Source organism: Coptis chinensis, chromosome 1 (genome assembly GCF_015680905.1).
Source record: "Coptis chinensis isolate HL-2020 chromosome 1, ASM1568090v1, whole genome shotgun sequence".
Lineage (NCBI taxonomy): Eukaryota > Viridiplantae > Streptophyta > Magnoliopsida > Ranunculales > Ranunculaceae > Coptis > Coptis chinensis.
The window spans coordinates 83,107,021-83,130,886 of NC_141456.1; the positions used below are offsets into that span (position 1 = coordinate 83,107,021).

At 35.1% G+C, this 23,866-nt stretch overlaps 1 protein-coding gene across 5 annotated transcripts; it reads right to left on the reverse strand.

Moving 5' to 3' along the window:
• Window positions 1–672: 672 nt before the first annotated feature.
• Window positions 673–20,390, reverse strand: LOC147525486 (protein EXPORTIN 1A). 5 transcript variants are annotated; one of them, XR_015221787.1, is made up of 34 exons: window positions 20,032–20,268; window positions 19,835–19,951; window positions 17,175–17,267; window positions 17,014–17,085; window positions 16,614–16,721; window positions 16,449–16,531; window positions 16,044–16,182; window positions 15,773–15,841; window positions 15,609–15,686; window positions 14,876–14,938; window positions 14,706–14,750; window positions 13,840–13,947; window positions 13,656–13,754; window positions 13,434–13,475; window positions 12,650–12,850; window positions 12,486–12,545; window positions 11,125–11,235; window positions 9,711–9,808; window positions 9,416–9,524; window positions 7,810–7,875; window positions 6,708–6,806; window positions 6,517–6,597; window positions 6,148–6,237; window positions 4,716–4,801; window positions 4,522–4,602; window positions 4,253–4,435; window positions 3,209–3,275; window positions 2,898–3,008; window positions 2,632–2,739; window positions 2,419–2,556; window positions 2,203–2,340; window positions 1,995–2,099; window positions 1,068–1,281; window positions 673–966 (listed from the first exon to the last, which is right to left on the reverse strand). XR_015221787.1 is itself a non-coding variant. In XM_086607585.1 (33 exons), exons 1-33 carry the CDS (start codon window positions 20,128–20,130, stop codon window positions 1,159–1,161), a joined length of 3,270 nt encoding a protein of 1,089 aa, XP_086463711.1. In that variant the 5' UTR covers window positions 20,131–20,268; the 3' UTR covers window positions 673–1,158. The 5 variants fall into 5 exon arrangements, 3 of the variants coding, with proteins under 3 accessions (XP_086463711.1, XP_086463720.1, XP_086463727.1); XR_015221790.1 differs by lacking the exon at window positions 13,434–13,475 and having other exon boundaries at window positions 13,677–13,754; window positions 20,032–20,390; XM_086607585.1 differs by having other exon boundaries at window positions 673–1,281.
• Window positions 20,391–23,866: the final 3,476 nt, after the last annotated feature.

Below are 23,866 nucleotides of genomic sequence, written 5' to 3' on the forward strand. Positions count from 1 at the left end.
TGCCAATATTAAAAATTGTCAAACCAGAACTTTTGTAGAGATAATCTTTATGGTCAATAAATCACATATCCACAAAAAATTAGGTTTTCATTCATTTTGTAAGTGAAATTATAAATTGTTTTGGAATTGGTACTTATTTTAAGATCCTTTTAAGAGCCGTGCGGTGTGTATATATATATGGGGAGAAATCCGTTTACTATAATTTTTTATACCATGGTTTATACCACGCCTTTTTACAAAATGAGTTAAAAACTAATATTTTGTAGATATAATCTACTAGATACTCTATAAAAATTCAATTTATTTGGAAATCTCTAACCCATTTAAAAATTATTGACAACTTTGAAATTTTTTTAACGGCCTAGATTTTTCGATTTTGCAATCATCTTTTGACATTGTTAAACACCATCAAATGAGTTAAAATTTTATAGAAGTGATCTTCATAGTTTGTTGGACATATCCACAAAAAATTAGATTCTAATTCATCTTGTGGGTGAAGTTATGAGGTATGATATAAACCATAGTATGAAAACCATGGTATATTGATCCCATATATATATATATATATGGGGGCAGAATAGAGCCACTCCCAGGAGTCATCAATTATAAAAAATACCTTGTTTCCAAACAAGAAATACATAATAAACTCATTAACTGCTTAAACGACAGAAATTGAAAAAGCTTAAAGCATTACCAAAATATACTGAAACACTAATGCCCAGAGCTCCCCAAACGTTCGTATACAATACATTAGACCTGTTTAAAAGATCAATTAACTGGGAAAAAAATTCACGACCACAGGCCAAAACACAAACATCTCTGGCAAATTTGGATTGCCAGAAAAATGATTCACTATATTTCTACATTGGAAATGAAATACCCCACAGCCTACACCTGAGAGCCATCCCCTACTTCAACCAACAACACTGATGTATGCAAGCATCACCAGCAGTCAAAAGACAGCCCCTACACAGGTTGCATCTTCACTGAAAGACCCACCATAGATAGAAAAACCAAGGAAGGTAAGATATAAAAAAAAATGAATAACAGAGTGCTGATCTCGTCACCTTCACAAATCCTCGTAATCAAGGCAATCGCCTTCAAACTTTTCAGTGCAGAACCCAAGGGAATAAAAAATACGGGAGTCCACCATGTCAACTACGAATCTACCATCTCATCTTGTAACTCACTGGGGGCAATTAACCCTGGAATCGTTAGCATCCGTTGGCGCTCCCTTTCTCTCTGAGCTGCTGCCTCCTCCGCATATAGATCTTTGTTGTCCTGTAAAGGAACAAGTATTACAGCAAAAAGAATTTGATTAGAACTGCTCCTAATTTATTGACATGAATGTGTCGATTAAATAGTTCAAACAACTAAAAAAACGCCCATCAGTTCTTGATCTGACTTCTAGAGCATATTTCAAATTCCATGCATAGGTAACCTGGTGACTTTCCACTGTTTTCAATCTTACATTCTCTTTACCCCCTCTTTGTAACCTTTTTCAGTTCTTGTGTCAGTATGTTATGTGGGGGGGAGTACTCTCCAATGAGGAGAAAGAGTGAAGCTTACAGGACTATGGTGAATCCCAAAAACAAAGTATTCATAAAAAAACAAACCTACAGATATGGTATTACAATCTTGAAAAGAATATATATAATTATTTATATACACAATCTTAAATCAGGTCGAGGGGGATACGGACTATGCATCCTGTAGGAGTGCACTAACTTTGTACATGAGTTTTGATCCAAATTTTAGTGAGGACAAACGCATTAACAATAAAACTTCTACTCTTTATTTAGTTATTGGTTATTAGTTATTACTTTGGACTTTTTACCATTTAATGTTCATCTTTAGAAACTATGTGCAGTTATTCGTCCATTCTTCAAAATTTTACGTTAACATAGTACCCGAAAGCCTCATGATTAATGTTTGTGTATTGCTTGTAAAAAATGAGAGCTTTTACAAAAATATTGCTTAATAACATGTGTTACCTGAGCTGAAAATTCCTTTGACTGCACTAGGAAATCACGGATGTGGTTCTTAAATGTCGGGAGATCATTTCTTGAATCAAATAGCCCTTTCACAAACAGAGAGACCTGCAAAATTTAATTTAAAATAAGGGCAGGCATTATCCAAATTATGGCTAGGAAAATCAGATTCAAATATTCATTTACACATAAAGAAGTATGATATTAATACCTCTGTAGTTGTCATGTTCGGAAACGATGATCCCAGAAGCTTTATGGTATATTCTTGGACAAACGTAGTATTGTTGGGATACGGATACGGAACAGTAGATGCATCCCATAAAGGCTCCGTTAAAGAACCGGAATCCACCTGAAAATGCAATTAAAAAACTGTAACCCTGTTGCTAGTGAACGAGGGGTAATATGGACAACATGTGAGATTAATTACCAGGCAAAACAAGTGCTGCAGCACTAGCACATGCAATTTGAACCCAGGTTTATGAAACGTGTCGGTTAAAACTGCAAAGATCTCTTGCTCGATCGTAACAAAGTAAGTTCTGTGGAACTGATTGCAAAACTCAGACGTCTGTCAATAACCCGACAAAGAGTCAGTATGTAGCATGGATTCATAACATGTGCAAGAAAGTATTGCTAAACTCACCTGGAAGTTTTTAAGCATTTCCAGTAAAAGGTTAAGCCCAGTTTCAGCAATATTTCGTTCAGTGTGCCGGAAAGCCCAGATAATAGAATCCATGACAAGCTTCAGTTGCTGGTGCATGAATAAAGAACATTCAAAACAAATACATGTCTAATTAAAATATATATTGTACTCGTCTTCAGAGAGTTGAAGTGCACTCCAATAAAATCAAGTATCCACTTAAGTGGTGCAATGACAGCATACAACAACTATGTGAGAACAACTCGAACCTGACTAGATAAGCATATCAACGCAGGGAAACAGTGCGTAGCAATAGCACGCAGTAACGAAAAGAATTTCAGACGATGTTCAGGATAATCTTCAAAATTCTTTGTAATCATCTGCAGTAATAGAACACAAATTAGAAAAGGGAAGATGAAGATAATTTATTTGTTTCATGAGCAAAACATAACTTCATTTATTCCCAAAATATTATTACAATTTATAATGAGGAGCTTCCACTTAACAAAGAGCTAAGAAGCAAAACTACTACTGGCAGAAACAAAATAGATTAAAGCTGCATTTAACATGGCTTCCTTACCTCAAGTGTACACTCAAAAATGGCCTCAAATATACGAGGTACATCTTCGATCATTACACGCTTGTACCTAAAAAAAAAGGAAAATACAAGAATAAAGTGAGCATTGGAAAACGAAAAAGATGATTATTGAATTGTGAGAACAGCGAGCAGCATAACAAGTGAAAATTTTGTTAACCTTTATTTGGTTTATATATGTGGATTTGGCAAGAAACGGTTTAGATATAAATATATCAGAATTGAAGAGCTGCAATGAAGGGCAACTAAGCTTTGTACTCTCCTTCATTCTCTCATTCCCTTCTTCTCTCTTTAGTAAAAAGAAAAAGGACAATCATCCATAACTGCACACGTCCAGACAGTGCACTGATCGATGAGAGAGCACCAGGAATGCACTGAACGTGGCTACCCACAAACAAGACGAATAAGATTGAAGAAGTCCAAATAACTGATTTTAGAGATCGGATTTATATACTATAGGCACCATAAACAATATCAATTGCAAGTGGTGAAAAAAATTGAAGGCAGCAAAACTACTGTAAATAGACATTCATTAATCACTTGTCAATATTTATCCTTTTTTGGTAATAGTAAGATTGGTTTTGAATTCAGGTTTGTGGTAACAGTTCCGACTAAGCTGGGAGTCTTAGAAGACCAACACTGGGACAATCAAAATGGATTCAAACCACAAATATTAAAGGAAATAACCATGAAAACTAAAAATGGACCTCCATCCCTTTTCAGAGTACAGACAAAAGGAATGTGGGAGCAAAAGAGAGATGGTCTCCACTTAAGTACCTCATGAATTTCTTCTTTAACCTTTTTTATGTTTCTTTGGTCTTTATAGCAATATTATGAATTTATTCATACTCAATCCGGCCCTTAAAGCTCAACCTGAGCTGCTCTGCACTTTGTACTCACATTCTTTAGCAACAATATTAAAACTAAAGTCAGCTCATTTCAACTCGACCAGCAAAAATGCATCCCTGGAGAATTGAAAGCAGAAAAACAGCGGTATACTACTAGTACTAAATTCTGAAGAAAGCTTACTTGTTTATAATTGTGGCAAAAAGAGAGAGAACCTCGGACTCCCTAGCATCTGGCAAATTCCTAGCATAATCACCTAGAACAGGGTCCATCATAGGAGGAACAAACTGCTTTCCAATTTGAGGTTGCTCTTCAGCCTTGTCCAAAAACGTCTCAATGAGCTTAAGTGTTTCCCTCTTCACAGATCTGTTTTAAAAAAAAATGATCACCGAATATCAATAGAATTGTTAATTTACATATAATGCCCTGTTGAGACAGATTCTAATTCTTACCGTAAAAGTTTTACATAGGATGTCTTAGACGCAAAGGGCCCCCCACCTGCTATGCTGCTTGATATGAGCTCACTATACATTCTGTTCAAACATAATTTAATAGCAAATATTATGTATTGCAGAAAGGAAAACGCATAACAGTAATTTGAAAGCAAATAAACAGAAGGAAAACGTAGTTGGATTTTTGGTAATACCTGTATACATTAAGCATGTCCAAAAAGATCAATGATATTTGTGATAAGAAATAGGTCCCAAGTGAGGTGGCAACACTGGTATTTGTCTGCCAAGAGCAATACTTACATTAGTTCCAAATTTACTCACGCAGACCAACTAACAATGAAAAACGCCAAAAAAGCATTACTGCAATAACTATTTTTACAATTTCTTCAGCATGAATCAGTGGATGCAAGTTAAATAATTAAAAGTTCTTTTTCCTATAGATAAAATGTTAAAATCATTACAAGGCTATATGTAAACAGCAGATGCAAGCTTTTGAAAAATATATATTAACCACTTATCCTAAGTTACATTGACACAGATATGTGTGTCCGTATTTGGCACGGATACGAAGTGTCTGACACAATGAAATAATATTATCGGGAAAACACACACACACGCACACACACAGTGAAATACCAAGAATCGTGGATATATATTCGACACGGATTATTTTTTAAATATGGCGTGTCCATGTAAAATAGCACTTATCGTATCAAAACATGCAATGAGAATATAACACCCAGAAAATTAAAATAAAGAAAAATGTGGTTCAAATCAATATATGGTACATATAAGAACCTTACATAGTTCAAAAACAGATATCTTCAATAATTTCCTAGTTATCGTAGAATAATATAGACAGCAAGAAAAAATCAGTTTGGATACGCCATTTATATCCCTTGAATATTGTCACATACTCCATCGCTGGCATTCACTGAGCAACAAAAAGTTCACACGTGTTTACTTGTTACATTTTTTTATTGGAAAAATTGGCATCTTATTCGATAAGTTATATATTACACTTGGTTGCCTAAAGCATATCCTTGTTGATTCAACATATATCATTAACCTTCATCGAGCTATGGATTTATCCATACAACTTGGTTTTCCTTGGGGCATACCGTGGATTATTACAGCTAATCCTGATTTTTAGAGGACAAATTTGTCAAAATAGCTACCTTCCAATATAGGCTATAAAACAACCTTCAGAAACCAAAAACCTCAAAAACAAGAACAAATGTAACAGTTACTGATGCAAAAGATAAACTATTTCATTGCCTAATTCGGAAGTGATGAGGAAGCATGGTCAGAACACACAGTTAACATGGCTAAACCAAGACAGGAACAGTGCAGGGTCTGGGCTTTGCCTCTAATTTGTGGTCTCTTATGACTACTTTTCTGTTTCTGTGAATTTCTTGGGTTCCATTCTTTGCTTTGAGGGCGTACTAGTGCTGCTGGGGTGGGGTATTGTGCTATAGATCAAGTATTGATGTAGTCCTTTGATTATGTTAACATATTAGTCTTTCACATATCCACTTAAAAAAAACATGGCTAGACCAAGCGGTAAATTCAGAACATTCGGCGTGCCTTCCAACTTCACCAATATAAGTATATAACAAATAATACCTGCAATATGTTCAGCACAGTTTTGATGACATCTTGATCCTTCAGAAAATCAACACTAAGGCGGGCCTGCCCGATAATTTCTGCCCATTTCTGCACAGAAAAATCATGACGTTAACTCCAAGCTTAGGTATTTCAACTGGCATCATTACGGTCAATTGAATGAACGAAAATGGCAATAATATACGAAAAACAAATGATGAAAATGACGCAAGAAAAAATTAAATATAATGCTCTGTAAAAGAAACATATTACGACATTGAAAACTAAGTTACATGTCGATAATGACCTAATTAAAAACTCAATAACAAAATAACTTCAATTTCGAAGCAAATCAAGCTTATTAAAAAGGAATCAGGTATAGATAATCACCTGATTCGGAAGCTCCATCAACCTCTGCAGATATTCATCTCTCTTTTGGGGATCAGATTCTGCTTGGATCATTTGGCTAACCTGTAAAGACATAAAACACGATTCATAACAAAAATCTTTCCTATACCCTATACTAAATGCAGAGAAAATATAATTCTAATTGGAATGGGAGCAAGACATGATCAACTTACAGACTCGTAAAAAGTATGAATCTGGTGAGGCTCAAGATCTCCCACAGTATTTTTAAGACCTGTTAAAAGTTCAGATACAAATGGTTCGTGTTCTCCCACCTGAAAATCAATTATGTGAAACATCATGGGGATCACTTCAAGCAAATAAAATCATATACAGCATATTTACAAGACAGATAAAATCTTCCAAAATACGAAAATGCAATAAAGGTTGGCAATGCGTGTAGGAGGGATAAAGCCACTCCCCCTTCAAAAGTGAACCTACACCACAAATCAAGGGCTGATTCTTGTGGAGATGATCTGCCAAAAATTTGGCTGAAATATATATATAGTTGTTATGTTATAAGGCCCCTCGTTCCAAACAAAACATAAAATGGAGTTAATTTAAATCAATTTAAAGTAATATAAAATAAATATAAAATCTAAATCATTTTAGAAATTTTATTTCATAGTGATTCAAATAGTATAGATTTTAATTTGTATTGGTAGGTTCATTAATTGCAGTATTGCACATCGAAATATATATCCAATCATATCTTAGTGTCACCTAGTGTATGATTCCTAGATATATCAGGCTGGAAAACGAGTAGGGCATGTCGCAGTTGGCTCGTATTCCAACCCTAAATACCCGTCATGTGTAAAGTACCAATTGTTGGACCCTTTTGAGGAAGGCCACCTAACAAAAGAAAGACACACTATACGCGTATGCATAGTAGTTCTTCCAAGGGATGTTGGCAATGAACTCGTTGTCTTGGAGGACCACCCTAGGGCGTTGCTCAGCCAAACTCCAATATGTGTGTCAATGTGTCGTGTCATTAAGAAATTAAAGATACCGTATTGTAAACATGGTCATGCAGTTTCGGTCAGTAAAAGCTTGTAGCTCAACAATTAAAGAAAACAACTTAAAACAACCAATTTAAAATACAGTATTAAAGTATAACAAGTGCACTTGTTATAATAAGCAACTCATTATACTCAACCTAAATCACTTAAACCAGAAGATGCTTTAATCTTACTCAAAACTGAGCACTTAAAGCATCATGTTCTGAGCAGCACTCTAAACATGATAGAAAGAGGAACAGAGGGGTAAGATAACTCTTACCTGTACAATAACAAATTTACGCTTGCATTTCTGAACAATTTTTAAAAATGTGTCGCAAGCCATATCCTGAAAGAAAACTTCATTCATATAAGTTACATTTGAGTGATGAATATGAAACTGCAAATCCTCCACAACTACAAGAAAACTTTTCTTCTGCGAAGGAAATATATTCCAAAAACAGTGCCAGATAAAGCAGTCATTGAAGCCAACATGTGAACAAAACATGATTTTAGTTGAAAAGAAAAATAAGAACCCGTAAATGTGGCTCCATCGGTTTCATGGAAAAGTTACATCCTGAAGTAGAAGCTCTTCACAGAAATAAAGATTTTTATGCTTGTTATGAGGAAAATACTAAAACTTGTGGAAACTGTAGTACCCTAAAGATCATAAAAACAAGAAATCCCACAAAATTTCACCCAACCTGCCTCAAGCTACACATAACCAGTAAACCCCTCCCAGTCTGCCACCATCATCACCACTGCCACCACCATCAGTACACCAAAGTACCAATTGACATGCCCATCACCACCGCCAACTTTATGCTCAGCTAGCCTTAAAAAGCTAATCACAGGTTCACCTTTTGAAACACTATCACCACCACCAAAGGAACTAATCCCATCACCACCACGACAAACTCATCATCACGGTCAACAACATTACTATCACCACAACTACAATTTCACAAACTCAACCGCTCCCGCAGTACCAGCACCACTATCATACCGCCTCCAAATACCCAACAAAGCCAGAACTCAATTGCTTTAACCACCACTACCACTGCCTCCCCAAGTCACCATAGTGAAAGTACATTCTCTTTCTAATTCAATAATCCTTTTATACGCAAACATAAAAAAGAATACTGACACTTACTAGGGTACGACCACTAAACTGTCCTATTCAAAACCACAACTTACTAGGGTACGACCACTAAGTTGGCTCACACATTAATTGTATAAGCCAGTTCAGCAATTAGCTAAACCCACTGGAGTAACACCTTGAAATTTAAAGCATGTGCCTTTTCATCCAGAATTGGATCCCCTTTGCGAGGACGTGGGGTTTTGAACAGACAGTAGGCCATTTTATTCTGTCATGTCAGGCAAGGAGAAGGTCATATCAAGTTTCTGAATATTAAAGGACTTCAGTTCTGATGGTTGTGAGAGTTGGCCAAGTTTCTTAAGCCTCAATTGCCATCCAATTTGTAAATTAACCATAACCTTGCTAGGATATTCTTTGTACTTCTAGATTAACTCCCCTGATCTGATTCTGATAAATGGTACATCTTAAAACACATTTAAGGTTTGTTATGCCATCAAACATCAACCTAAACTATCATCTGATTCTCAACAAAACATCATAAATGCATATTAATATGCACATTGCTCAAGTATAGTATTTTCATATAGCAGCAAGTATAATATACTTATCCAAACCATGTCCTCCAAATTAAACGCCCTCGAGAAATGTCACAAATCAAAACAAAACTCAAGAAGTCAAATACTATTTTTACCAAAACATTCATACAGTTCAAAGCTCAAAAGGAACCAGTTTCGATATTTTTGAAAAAAAGAGGATATTTAAATAAATAAATAAATAAATAAAAACAGACCTGAACTCCAGGATGTGTCTCGTGCATGAACTCGAACAACTTATTCACAACAGTTTTCAGGAACTTCCAATGAGCTCTTAGAAACTTTGGGTACTGTCCAACGACATACCTAGCAATCCAAACAAAAAATAATAAATCAAACAATGTAACTTCTTCTTTCTTACCGGTAAAATTCATTTTGTATTAATAATAATGACCCTTTGTTTTCATATTGAATAAGTAATAAGCAAGCTGTTAAGCTTAATAAAGATTACAGCATTAACTTCTTTTACATAGATATAATAGCAATTCTTACATGATATTACTAGCTATGACAGCTTTATTATCCTTCCCTTTCGTAATTTCACACAAATTCAACAAATCGCGAATGACCATCACCAAAAATCGATTTTCCTGACACAACAGAAACTACGTCAGTGACATGCAAATCCACCCCAAAAACAGAGAGTCCACGTGATAAAAATAGCCATATCATGCAAAGAAAGATATAGAACTGTAAGACCACCAATTTCATACATGTACTAATAACTGAAACAATGAAAGATATATTAAATAGGTAAACTACATAAACAAGATTGAAAAGTAATATGGTAGTTACACTGCAGCTCAGTTCAAGACCCATGATTCCAATGTCGGTAGCCACAACTAATTTCTTTAAACTTTTAAAATATATACCTTGACATCTTATTTTGACACTTTATCTTAACATCCAAAACCTAAAAGTAAACTTGCACATTAAACTAATGGCTGATTTTCGGTAGAGAATATCTTCCTACCATGGATAGAATCTCCACCAAAACTCGTCTCAAATGGATGTGTCCAGCTTTATTAAAAAGAGTGCTAAAATTGTGGACCGTTAGATAAATATCGAACTTAAACACAGCTTTTGACAAGGTTAGACATATTCAAATGTCTTGTTATTTTGTGGAGATGATCTCTACTGTATGGAGAACATATTCCCAAAAAATCAACCCTTAGTTCATTGTATAAGTTGTGGATGTCAAAATAAAGTGTCAATATATATATATATATATATATATATATATGGGGAGGGATCCATATGCAACAGTTTATACAATGGCCTCCATCTCACTTTACAAATTTACTTACGACTTGATTTTTTGTGGATGTCATCTTCCTACTATAGAGAACATCCTTGCAGAATATGGGCTCATTTGGAAATTTCTAAAGATGCCAAAAGGATGTTGCAAAATTTTAAATCCTGACCGTTAAAATAAATCACATTTTCAAATCAAGTTTTGAAAGGGTTAGAGATTTTAGAATGATATGAAATTTTGTGGATATGATCTCTATAGTGGTAAGATCGTACCCACAAAGTATTAGCCATTAATACAATTTATAAAAGGGTGTTGTATAAAAAGTGTTGTATATGGATCCCTCCCCGTATATAGAGTACATAGTGGATAACAAACTCCATCATTTCTACAAAGAAAAGGGGAGATAAAGTCCAAAACCACATTGACCACATCAAGTAATAGATTCAACAAGGATGGATTATCGAAATGCTAATATGACATGCGTAAAAATTTATTTTTCTCAAGTCAGCAAAACAGATGCCTCGTGAATTTCTAAGTATCACAAAAAATATAGAAATTAGACAGCATCCATATCTTGAAGTCATAAAACAAATTCGAAAAAGAGATATTTTAGTTTTTATGAATTCAGCAGTTGAATACAACAAAGTGTACCTGTTCCTCCATCATGGACCCAGAGATAGATCCAATGGCCCAGCATAATGTGTTCAAATTGTTCCACGACCAATCTTCACCATTCAGTTGTTTATTAAGCTTCTTTAACATCTGTGTCAAAAAAGTATTTAGGAAACAAAACATTTTTCAAATGATGATAAGTAACGAATAAATTGTAAACTGAAAAATGAAACCAAACAAAATCTCACGTTCTATGCCCATCATTACAGACCCCACCGTACCCCTCACAATAATATATAAAGAGCAAAAATATCAGCCAAGCCCACACAAAGGAATGCAGAGGAAGCCATCTACCTCAATACCTTTTTAAGGAAAAAATAACAAATCTACCCCCTAAACACACACACACACACACACACACCAAAGGTTGACTGGTGAGCCACATTATTTGTCTGCAAATCGAATATTTGTTTTCTCATTTGAATATTGATTTTAACACTATGTCCAGTTCAGATTTCGTATCTAGCATAAGTCAATTTTGCAAAATCATTATCCGTTGGAGAATCATTTGCAGCCTAGGCCATTTCACACATTCAAACTACGAATGCCTGTTATTTAAGTGCTCAATTGTAATGTAACTAGTAGTATTGGGTTGGGACACGGGAGAGAAGATCGTGACAAGCTAGTTGCATTTTACACAATAAAAGAAATTAGACCAGCTAAGTTGTATGCAGCGGTGTCTGGGGCCTTAAAAGAAACAAGCCCAATTGCCCAACGAGTTCTTGTAGCCGAAATAACAATGTTACGAGAGACAGCATGAGAGAAAAGGAGAAATAGGAATATTAATAGAAGCCTAAGAGAAAAAATAGGAATAGCACCTCTCAGTGGGAAAAAACATTTAGTATGGAGATAAACAGCTACCTACTAACAAACCGCTATGAAAACAAAAAGTAGTTTACATAGAAAGGTATGAATAAAAGATGCCAAAATTAATGTGCAATGAAAGCTACTGGTTACATATAAGAAGTTAAATAGCATTGAAAGATGCAGCAAGAACAAGTAGCAAAATCATCCATATATAGCAGAGAAACTGATGAAAATAAATACTTGTTTTCATCCTTGTGCTAATTAGAGTTCAACGAGATTGTTTACCATAGTGACCATTTTTAACCTTAAAATAGTTGAAAGTTGAAACAACCCATACAGTATACTGTTACTGTTTAGAATAGTGAGTTACTGTCGAAATATTTCAATAAAGCACAAGAATTAATTTGCATAAGAGTTAAAAAAGCATTAGCAGAGAAGTAGCAGCACCACAATTCAGAAACACAGAGAATACATAGCTAAATAAGCAAACGAGTAAAAGGAGCATTCAAGCTATTGTTATCAGTAGTTCATACCTGTTGTTCAGTATCCTCGTGGTCAAGGTGCGCCAAGTAAATCAATGTTTCCCTCATGATCTGTAGCACAAAGGAATCCACAATAAGCAAGTAAAGTCTAAACTAACATAAGAGGTGACGTAAATTCTCCAGAGATAAATCATAAATTTTCCAGAGACACAGACCTTGTATTGGACAAGGACATCATTGTCTTTCAGGGTTTCACGCACAATATTTCCATTTTCATCCTCAACAATCAGAACCTCCTCAGGCTTAGCCATACGACAAATCATCAGCATTCTCAACTTTGACATTGGACCTGCATATAGTTGCCGCCTTTGTGAAATTTGTGACCCACCATCTACCATACCAGAGAATAGTGGTACCTGTATATTTAGTCACAAAAACAGAACACATCAAATAAGGCAAACAAGAACTAAGACAGCAGAATGAAGCATCAAAGGCAAGTTCCATTATTACCAAAAGGACATATAAAAGAAGTTAAATAAGTATAGGTTTAGAAGACATTGTAGAAGTCCCCAATAACAAAAATATATATAGCAGACAAAAACATGGACCTCTTCAAGTTTGAGTATTTTAAAGTCAAAAGTCTCTCCATCAATATTAGTCTTCCATGTATCCTTTTTCCTACTTCCCAATATATATTTATTTTGAATAATATTATATACATCATCATACTGTGAAATATATTCAAACCGACTAGCCCAAACAAAATCTGGTCTATGGAATTGTATCTTGGATTGGGCTCACAATTTTTATAGGCAGCTGAGGATGGAGAAATATAAATTTGGTAGAGGATCATATCGACTCCAAACCCAACCCAACCAGTACATGTTGCACTGTAACTTGGAAAGCAAGATGGGACAATTCATATAGAGCGGTATGCAGATATTTTAGTGGAGAATACTCCAAATCAAATTCTGAAAGAGATGAAAAATATTCACGTACAGTGAATTTTGAAAACCTTAATGCCGTTCCGCACATACCTAACTGAATTGACCTTGCAAATAATATTGTGCATGTTAAGGGAAACCAATAGTTTTATTAAAAAGTAACATCAGAAAGGAAAAAACTCACTTCCTTGAAACTCAATTTGTTCAAGAATCAGACAACCACACTATTGAACCACATCAAGACCTAAAAAGGTAATATAAAATTGTTTTGCCACACCTGAAGCCCCATGGCACTTACAGCAGCTGCAGGATTATCCAAACTATGATTTGCCTCAAATAGCTCCAGAACCAAGGAGTTCCAATAGTCCAGACAGACCTGTTGATTGTAGCATCCATGTAGGTCAATCAGCTAGGAAAGGTCGAAAGCAAAAAAGTTAAAAGCGAAGTGCATGAAAACCCACCTTAAAAACCTCTGTATCGTCAACATATGAGATGCCAATCAAATATTCAAGCCCCATTAATTGCACAGCTTTATTGTCAGAAGTGGATTCAAGGACTCTAATATGAGCCTGCATAAGAAGAAATATGCAACTTGTTGGAAGATTCAATTCCATAAAAACAACATAGGATAAATCATTAAATGAATACATATAACCATCGACCCAAAAATATCATGCCCAGAACAGGCCTACAGGGCATCCAACACGATTTATGGTAAGGAAGGCTCCTGAAGTCAACAGCTTCTACAGAGTGGATTTGTCGTGACGCGATCTGATTTTTTATGGTACGAATACACCTAAAGACTAGCTCTATGCATTCATCAGATCATCAACTCATGCTTCTTTCTAAAAATATATTTAAGACTCCAATCTTTGAAGTCTTTGTGCTTTTATTATCCCATCATGGGGGCGGTGAACTCCACTTAAACAAATTTCCAAAAAAAAAACTCTGCAACTGAAATCAATTTTAGAGGCTGATTTTTAATGAAGATGACCTCCGAACAAAAGAGATCATATTCTCACAAAAAATCATCTCGTTTGAACACGTACAACCATGTCAAAAGTTGTTTAGAATGTTATGGATTTAGCCAACGATCGAGATTCTTTCCAATTCAAAACAACTTGTATAATGATTAGTCATATTCAATTGAACTAATTTTTTATGATGATAATCTCCATTGTAAGAGAAGTATCTCCTCCAAAAATCAGCCCTCAATCCATTTTGTAAGTCACTTTTGGTGGTGGAGTTCTTTTGGAGTCTATTTGAAATGGAGTTCAAATAACTGTCCACATTATGTTAATGTAGGCAACTAGTCTAAGAAGCTTACCTTGAAAAATGAAGTGAAAAAAAGAGCCAGATTCTGAATAAATGCCTGAAAAAAAAAGTGAAAAGAAAAGCCTAAGGGACACAGTAAGATAAAATCAGGTGAGATACATTGTAAGCTCATGTCAACAAACATATACAGGCACACACAAAAACGAGATGAGTAACATTCACCTGCTCTTCACCAGTACCATTGGCGTATGCATCAGGAATATTTGTTCCAGGTGGGAGAATGGACTAGAAGCATCAAAAATCAATTTAGAAAACAGCATATGTACCAAAAGGTTCGGATAAAGCATCAAAGAAAACATGTTAGAAATAATCAAACAAATATGAAAGTGTGTTTTCTGCTATTGACATGTAGAAATGTGTATGTGTGGCGTGGGTGGGGGGGATGCTTCCAAGTGCTATACCTAATCAGTGATATACACTGCTCCAAGGTTATATCTAATATTGCTGATATCTTATGTTTTCGTACTTATCAACAAAACGGTGATAATATATATATATATATATATGGATAGAGCCACTCCATCGATCTACAAATTGAATGAAGACCCGATTTTTTGTGGATATGATCTTCTCACAATGGATAGCATGCCCACAAAATTTCATCCTATTTGGATATGTCTAACCTTGTGAAAACTAGTGTTCAATTTTGAACGTTTATCTAACGGTCCAGAATTTTCCGATTTCATAATAACATTTAATTAGGTTACACATATTTGAATGAGCCAAAATTTAGTGGGAAGTGGGGAGATCATACCTACAAAACATCAGCCCTTAATTCAACTAGTAGGATGAGATATGGCTTTGTACGTTTTGGGAGTGGCTCGGTCCCTCCCCATGAAAATATATATACATCTTAACATATTGCACATCATAGAAGTAATGCTGTAAGGGTTACCTGTAACTGCACCATGAAAATGGTATACATCTTAACATATTGCACATCATAGAAGTCTCCAAATTGAAGTGAAGCAACCTGAGAACAGCACGACAAGATGTAATAAATATTCCCCACGTCAAAGGAAAATAGTAAAAATCTCTTATTTACGAGCTAGTGTTTACCTCTGTTAAACACTGCAGAGTAAGATTTCTATAAGATGCAACTGGGAAAAGCTTCAAGAGTGTCTCCAGCTGTCACATAAAAAGAGGATGAACAATTAGGAAGTAGGTACAAGCGTGTTATTTGGTAAGACACAATCATTAAAACGTGAGCTACAATAATCTTCAGTATTACTAAGCATGGTTTTTAAGAAACCGTAGAACTTTCCCTTTTGTATATTCTTTCCAGAAATAGAAGATGCAATATATATATATGTAACCACAATGCACCCACCAGTATAGATTCAAAAATATAGCCCAGAGGTATCCACGAAAGAAAAGCATGCAATGTTGCCAGTGTTGCGCGTATGAGCTCAGTCCTTTGAGATGCTGACAGTACATATAAGCATAACTCGTGAATGAGTTGAAACTCGCTGTAAACAAGCACAAAAGAATATATGTAAGCCAGGATAGACGCCATATGTCAAGAAAAAATAAAATCACTGAAACATTAACATTTCTTGGTTTACTTGTTCTGAAGATTAAAAGACTCATTTGTTTGGACATTAACTGATACTGGGAACTGATATTTCATAAGATGCTTTTAATAATTCCAGTTGTTATGCTGTATTTTGCAAACAAAACACACAAGTATCACAATATCTGTTCCGTAATGAATCACTTGATGCCATCGTTTTACCTGTTTAATGACTGTTTCAGCTCTTTAATTTTTTGCTGAGTCATCTCACCTCTTGAGAAATCAAATACCTCTTCACTGAGAAGCTGTAATATAGAGATCATTGTTGTAAGTTACAGCAAAAGGTATACCGTCATAACTCCAACTGAGAAAACAAGAGAGAACTACCTTCAGTATAGCCATGCAATTCTCGCATATAGTTTCACTAGCCTTTGCAGCTGAAACAAGATCTGGAATAAAGCTCCGCCATCTAGCTGGCCATTCATGCTTTAAAATCTGTAAATCAGGAAGCAAAAATAAATATATAAATAACTAAAATTCAACCATGTAACATGAACCGACTGCTCGAAAATCCAAATAACAATTACAAAACAAAGATAATACAGCTAAGAACATGCAAAATATCTAAACAACTACATGGAACATTATGAAATGTAACAGTCTGAAAAGAGCAGTTCTATCTGTATATAGATAAAACAATATGTTAAAGATGAACTGAAATGCATGTTCAGATAACAGGGTAGATAATTTATAAATAAAGAAAAGATTAACAAGAAGAAAAAAATACCTGAACTAATATAATATTCAGTTTGTTGACATAAAGCCTTTCCCGGCGAAAAGAAGCTTCGTTACTTGAAAGCTACATGAAATAAAAACATAAGACGTGGGAAGAGAAAACATAACAATTTGGTGATTTTATATATGTTGTTTTTCAAACGAAAAGGATACCTGTACAATGACATCTGATATGTAATTTTTCATTCCATCACGCTGTTCAACAGGTAAAGCATTCCACCTGTACTTGATGACACCTTCCAGAACCTGTATTAAAAAGCAATTATTACCAGTTCTTAGTAAATCTTTACTAAATGGGAATTTCACAAATGCAATGTCATATCAACACTCCACATATTCAAAAAGATAATAGTGGATACAGATAGGTACGCGTCAGCTACGACACACAGACACATTGAAGGTTACATACCCCCAACTTTTGGGATTTCACCGTGCCGGAGACCCAACACACATGCCCTTGTCAATGGCACTTGGTCCAAATGTGACAATAAGACACTTAAAATAATAACAGGAAGCACAGATTTAAAATCATACTAATAACATTAACAACAATAATACTGAACATACACCAAGTAGATTAGTAACTTCGATCCTTGGTGGTTGGGCACCAGAAACAAAATTTATCACTACTTACGCAATGATACTTGAGGGTGATTTCATATTTTTCTCTCTTTATTCCTTATGTAAGTCTAAGTGGAAAGTGCAGTAGCTTCTTTCTTCGTCAGATTTTTGGCATTTTTTTCTTTTACAAAGTAATATGGTACAAAGAGCACAAAAAGGTGTTATAACCAACAATCAAAGAATTGATTTTAATTGAAGCTTTGTTTCTTTTTTAATGCAGATCACTCGAAATATACATTACAAGGTTTACCAAAGCCGTATTTACTCTTCCAACACAGATCATACATTGCTTCAGAGTTCAGAAGAAAGCATTAGGAGAAGGCTGAAAGCATTTTCACAACTACTTGACCTACACATTCCAATAGGTTCCCCCTAAACTAACTTATCTTTTTTTCTTATCCCATAAGATGAGGGATGCACCACGGTTCAATCTATCCAAAGCTTGGTAAGGATTTCAGCTGAACCACTCAAAAATTTAACCTCCTCCATCACTGAAAGATATCCAAACCCTCACAGAGGCCATACGTGAAGTATAATTTCTCCATTCGCATTTGTTGGTATAATAACCCACTTGTGGCTTCCAAATAGACAACAAACCCCATAAAACCAACTGGATGGGAACAAGTGACACACCTACATACCAATCCATCCAAAAACCCACCTGAGATGGGCCCTTCAATTGCATTCCAATAGTAGACAATGTCTCCCACACATTAGCAACCATTATAACTGTAGGACTTCAAGAGGAAGGTGCAATGTGATTGTAGGTCACCAAAGTTCTGTAATCCTTACGGAGAGAGGCTGGTGCACGCATGTGTAAAACAAGCACAACAACATAATTAAATTAACATAATGGAACAGACTGGTTCTAACATTTCTATTACCACTTTCACAGCCTCCAAGCTTTCTAACAACCTAAGTGCTGGCCATTTCCATAATCATCCATGCATTCCACAAATGGAATGCAGCCCAATACAATACACCAAATGCAATCTTCTTTAAAACCATTCCTCTGATAAAACATTGGGCTCAAATGTTCAGGGCAACTACTCCACCATCAGTCCTTCGTGGCTGGACAACCCTCTGCCCGATCACGGCTGACTATATCACTGGGTCTTCAAAAGGTATTACAGTTTTTGTTACAGCAAAGAGTAGGTTCATAGTTGAAGGGGAATGACTTGAGGAGGCAACCACAATCCATCTCCACCCTTCCACCTCGACCAACATCATAGTAATGACAGATTTTCCTCCATATTGTAGCAATGAACTGTGTTGTTACTTCCCACACATTAGATTCTCTCAATCTTCTCACCATCTTATCTATTTCTTCCTTCTACTCTTCCCCTCTACGCCACCACCGACAAACACACAAAAGGATCTAGCGTCTACCCCCGCCCTCTCTTGACCCCTTTTGTATCCCTCCCTCATCACTTATGCTTCATCCTCTCCCCTCAAAACCATGACCAGCAGCCGAGAAGTCCCTTAGGCCTTAACCACTTTGTGAAGATTGTTCTACCATAATTCTTACAAGACACTCACCTCTGTCTTTAGATATGAAGCTTACCGGCCAAGTATCAACTGAACACAGTCAGACACATCAAATCTAGTTGAGCTATGTCTCAAGCTAGTCAGACCAGAAGAGATCAAGATTTATGACTTAGATCTGAAGAACCCAAGTCCAGATCTGACCCAAGAAACCCAGAACTTAAAAAAAAAAAAAAAAAAAAAAAAAAACACTAGAAGCGTCAACCACACCAAAGACCATTTCTAGAAAGGTAAGGTGAGAAAAGTGTAGAAGTAGAGAAGTAAGGATGAGAGTGAAGAAATAAGTAAAAAAAGAAGACGAAGAAAAGATGTTGACTCAGAATATATTGATTAAACCAAGAAGTACCCCCCTTCTTCTTCGTTATCATGAAACGTTTTGAGCACCAAACACCGATCAGCAACTGTTTCTCTCCCCACATCTCTCCGGTGACAAGAAGCAATAAACTTTTTACAACAAATTTTTTTGTTATATATATTTCACCAATGGATGGCAAGTCGAAAGTTCACACTGCTCGACTCTCTTCACTTGGAATATCACGCAATATGACCAATTGTACACATATCTATACTCTATAGAGTTTATTTTTACATGAGAAAAAAATTATACTAAAAAAACATATATAGATTAATATGAAAAAGCAACCAACCTGCAATGCAAAGAACTTAGTGTTGAGGTTCTGAGAGTTTTGCAGAATGTGAACAACTTGCAGCCACATATCAGGATTGTTCTGCAACTCTCGCAAGATCTGGTCCGCGGCTGTCCTCTGGAAATTTGAAATTAAAAATTCAAGGACATAAACGTAATTTAATCCTTAAACCCCTCAAAAAACAAAATAGAGCAAACCTCATCTTTAGATCCAGTCCCATAGAAAGCAGAAACAGTAGCATCAAGTATGGGGACATCAATCGGCTGACTCAAATCCCGAAGTTTCTCTGCCGCCATCTTTTAAAAACCCTAAAAGAAAGAAAAGTCTAGTAGAAGACTAGTTAAAACTGTGTTTGAAATGTCAAAAAATTAATTAATTAATTGATAGGGTTTGGAGTTTGGAGGGTTTGGAGTTTGGAGGGTTTGAAAAAGACGGGGGAGAGTTTTGGAGTGAGGGTTTGAGGGTTTTTTTAAATATATATATAGGAATAGGATATGAGTTTCTGACTTTGTGCCGAGAGAGGGAAGAAAAGGTAAGACTTGTTTTTTTTGTGTGTAGAAACTACGCTACCTCCATTGGGCCCGTTTATGTTTTGCTAACTGTCCATTCGGCCCAACTGCTTACGGCCTTTTCTTTTCTTTTACTGTATCAACCCGGATGCATGATATTTTTTTCCTTCACTGTTATAGATACTATTTTTTAATCGGCCCAATTGCTTTGGGAAAAAAAAACATAAGACCTCCTTCAACTCTCTTTCTAGTTCTATGTTATGAATTACAATTAAAATAATAGCTATTTGATATGTTTTTAACCCTGGGGCAACCATAAAAACTTAAATTGTTATTTACTAGTTCTATTAATTTGATATAATTTTCTAAATTTCGTCCAATAATTACTATTCGAAACAATGTGCATATGATCTATTGTGCCTACCAAATCTAGTTCAATTAGGACTAATTAGTACTTTTATTAGTTTCTATCCATTAATAATTTCTTTATGGCGTGTGTTTTATAGTTCTTATCGATTTAAACTCTACTTTCTAAAACAACTCTTTCATACCGGTCGTGTGGCACAAATTGATAATAATACATATTAAGAGAGGCAACCATAATAACTTAAACATGCAACATGCAAAACTGTACATATGGCAATGCGTTATTTTTCTATTGATTGCGCCTAAATATTTGATTCCTATGTGGGATTACATAACATTATTTGTGTAGATCAAATTTTTTGTTTTCACAGTGTATTTAATATATACTATTAGGTATTTATTTTACACATGTGCACATTAATTGTATCATTTAATATTTATTGCGCAAGAAGTCATAGGTTATGCCCCAAAAAAAAAAAAAAAACTTAGTATACAAATCTAAAAGTTGTTGCTAACCATGTTGAATGTTACAAATGTTCACATTACATATTTTCTATCAAAGTCAAGACCATTATATCAAACCACAACAAAACTTAATAATATTACATATTTGCTACGTAATATATTTTTTGTTCTCATTTATTTTTTTGTTAATGCCTGGTTAAAATATTGTTTGGGTTTCCATTTGGTGTCACTGACTTACAACGATTGGAGGTCGATCAAAAATGAGTCCAGAGATATTATTTTTATTTATTATTATTTTTCCGCTGACAATAGTACACATATTTTATTTGGCAAACAGTCCTAGTAACCACAAAATCTATTTATATATTTAACTTTCGATTGTTTTGCATTTTGATTGATTGTAAAATTATTTGTGTACATTTTGTTTTGTAGCAAAAATATATTTTGGATGAAGGGAGTAATCAATATATTACCCTCCAACAAATTGAAAAGTTGGAGGGCGCTAAAATCAAGATTAAAATGAAAGACAAATACCTATAAAATCTATATTAACAATACAGAGCAGTGTAGGGCCCCCATCCTACGGCTCAAACAATATTTTCACGGCTTGTGACGTGGACAATCTAACTCATACCGGACCGTGTGTTGCTTTACACATCAACATCCTCCCTCATTGGATTCAATTTAATCTAACTCTCCCGACCGTCTCTCTCTTCTCGCTCTCTTTAGCTTTTAGTTGCTGCCGCTCTCTCACACATCTCTACTCATCAGGTAAAACCTTTTTGGTTTACCCCCACAAGTTAGAATTTAAATTATCTTATTATTAATTTGAATTTAAAAGCTTTAGCTATTATATTTTTAATTTAGCTTTTCGGGACTGTCCTTTTTCCTTTGTTCACCTATAGTTATACCAAATTAATTCTTAGTTCACTTGTAACTGAATTAATTTTTCACTTTCAGCAAACATTAAGATAACGTGTTTTTGTTTCACAACATCTATAGTAGTCTCTTGTTTTAGTTATGAGATATCTACAATAATCACAAAGGCAAACTGACAGCTAGATGCTAAAATATCACAAATTGTTCTAAAGTGGATTGCTATAAAGTTTATGTATGAAAATAATAAATCGAATTCACTTGCTATCTGCAAAGGCTTCATCTTATTATTAAAATTAAAAACAAAAAAAACCAACCTAAGTAATAGTTGGTTATCCATAATTTAGCTAATGTGGCGTCTACTGTTGTGTCGTAATAGTGGAAGCAAGCAGTCCTACTTTGATACAACAAACTTTTGTTTTTGGTATTAAAACCTGTCATATGCAAATCCTTAAAGATTTAATATTAACTTTTTATTATTCACAGTAACTTGACAGTTTTGTGCAGTGGATTAGCTAGATATTTTGAACTCGCTTCCGTAGTTCCACGAGTATACTAGGACTTTACTTATACATCCAAGTACTTGTAAGAATGATGCTCTGATTGTGTACCTTAATTTGAATTATGTGATGTAAGTTGGACATATTCATGCATTTTACGTTCATTCCTTCTTCTTCACAGCCTCCCAAATGGCGGACAGGGGCAAGCCCCCCATGAATCCTTGCGAGGATCCTTCAAACCATGAGAAGCATAATTCTGATCCAATCCAAATAGGTTGACCCTTCAACCACCACCTGCCTTTCAGGTACTACTTCAACTTCTCACACTTTTCTATTATTTTGTTATGAATTTTTCTACCCTTCGTACTTGTGCGATGTTCGTTGCTCCTAATTATTAACTTTTTTTGCCTTCTTCTGTATTGCTTAGTATTGACTTAATCTTTTCTGATTTCTCTTTTCTTTCATGATTTCTCTTTATTAAGCAACCCACCCGACCAAATGTGGATAAGGGCAAGCGCCCAATGCACCCGTTTGAGGAACCTTCAAACCAAAAAAGACGTATTTACATCCCCCTCCCCCCAAGATAGGCTGAATCTTCAGCCACCTCATGCCTTCCAGGTCTTACTTCAGTCGCCTCATGACTTACTATATATCTATACATCATTGCTTTGATGCATTCCTCTTATTTTATATTTCTTAATTGTTCAGCGCTCAACAGATGACATTCCTCCCTCTCTTCAACCGTCGTCTGGTGCTTAGGTCAGCTTTGTCAATGTGTTTTATTCTACCATCATCTACGATTATTTCTCCACCAAACTGTATTATAGTGTCTATCGTGTTACTATAAAGCTCTTACTTTCTGTCTCGTTTTTTTATTGATTTTTTTTTTGAAATTTCATATTGTTGTCATTACTCCAACACATTTATAGCTATTGTTATATAGATTTTCATATTGTTTCCTCTGCTATAGATATTAACACATTTCATATTGTTTCCTTTGCTATAGATATTAACAAATTTCATATTGTTGTCACTACTCCAACACATTTATAGCTATTGTTATATAGATTTTCATATTGTTTCCTTTGCTATAGATATTAACAAAAAGAATGATGGCACAACGTGTTAGAAGGGAACAAGAAAAACAACTTAAACAAAACAATAACTCACGTTGTTTGTTTGCACAATCTACCACACCAGTCTTACCCAGTTTCCAACGGCTGCCCAGGTCCTCACAAAATATCCTTCCTCCAAATCTACGTATACTCCGCCTCAAGCTATGAGACGCCCAACTCATCATAGCCCTATTACACCTA

What these genes read in the sequence shown, in the direction of transcription:
- LOC147525486 (XM_086607585.1), bottom strand. Translation starts at nt 20,130, where the DNA reads ATGGCGGCAGAGAAACTTCGGGATTTGAGTCAGCCGATTGATGTCCCC. An exon ending in ATTGCATGGCTATACTGAAG is followed by an intron (nt 16,532 to 16,613) that starts GTAGTTCTCTCT and finishes TCTATATTACAG; the next exon opens with CTTCTCAGTGAAGAGGTATT. An exon ending in GTCATAGCTAGTAATATCAT is followed by an intron (nt 9,525 to 9,710) that starts GTAAGAATTGCT and finishes TTGGATTGCTAG; the next exon opens with GTATGTCGTTGGACAGTACC.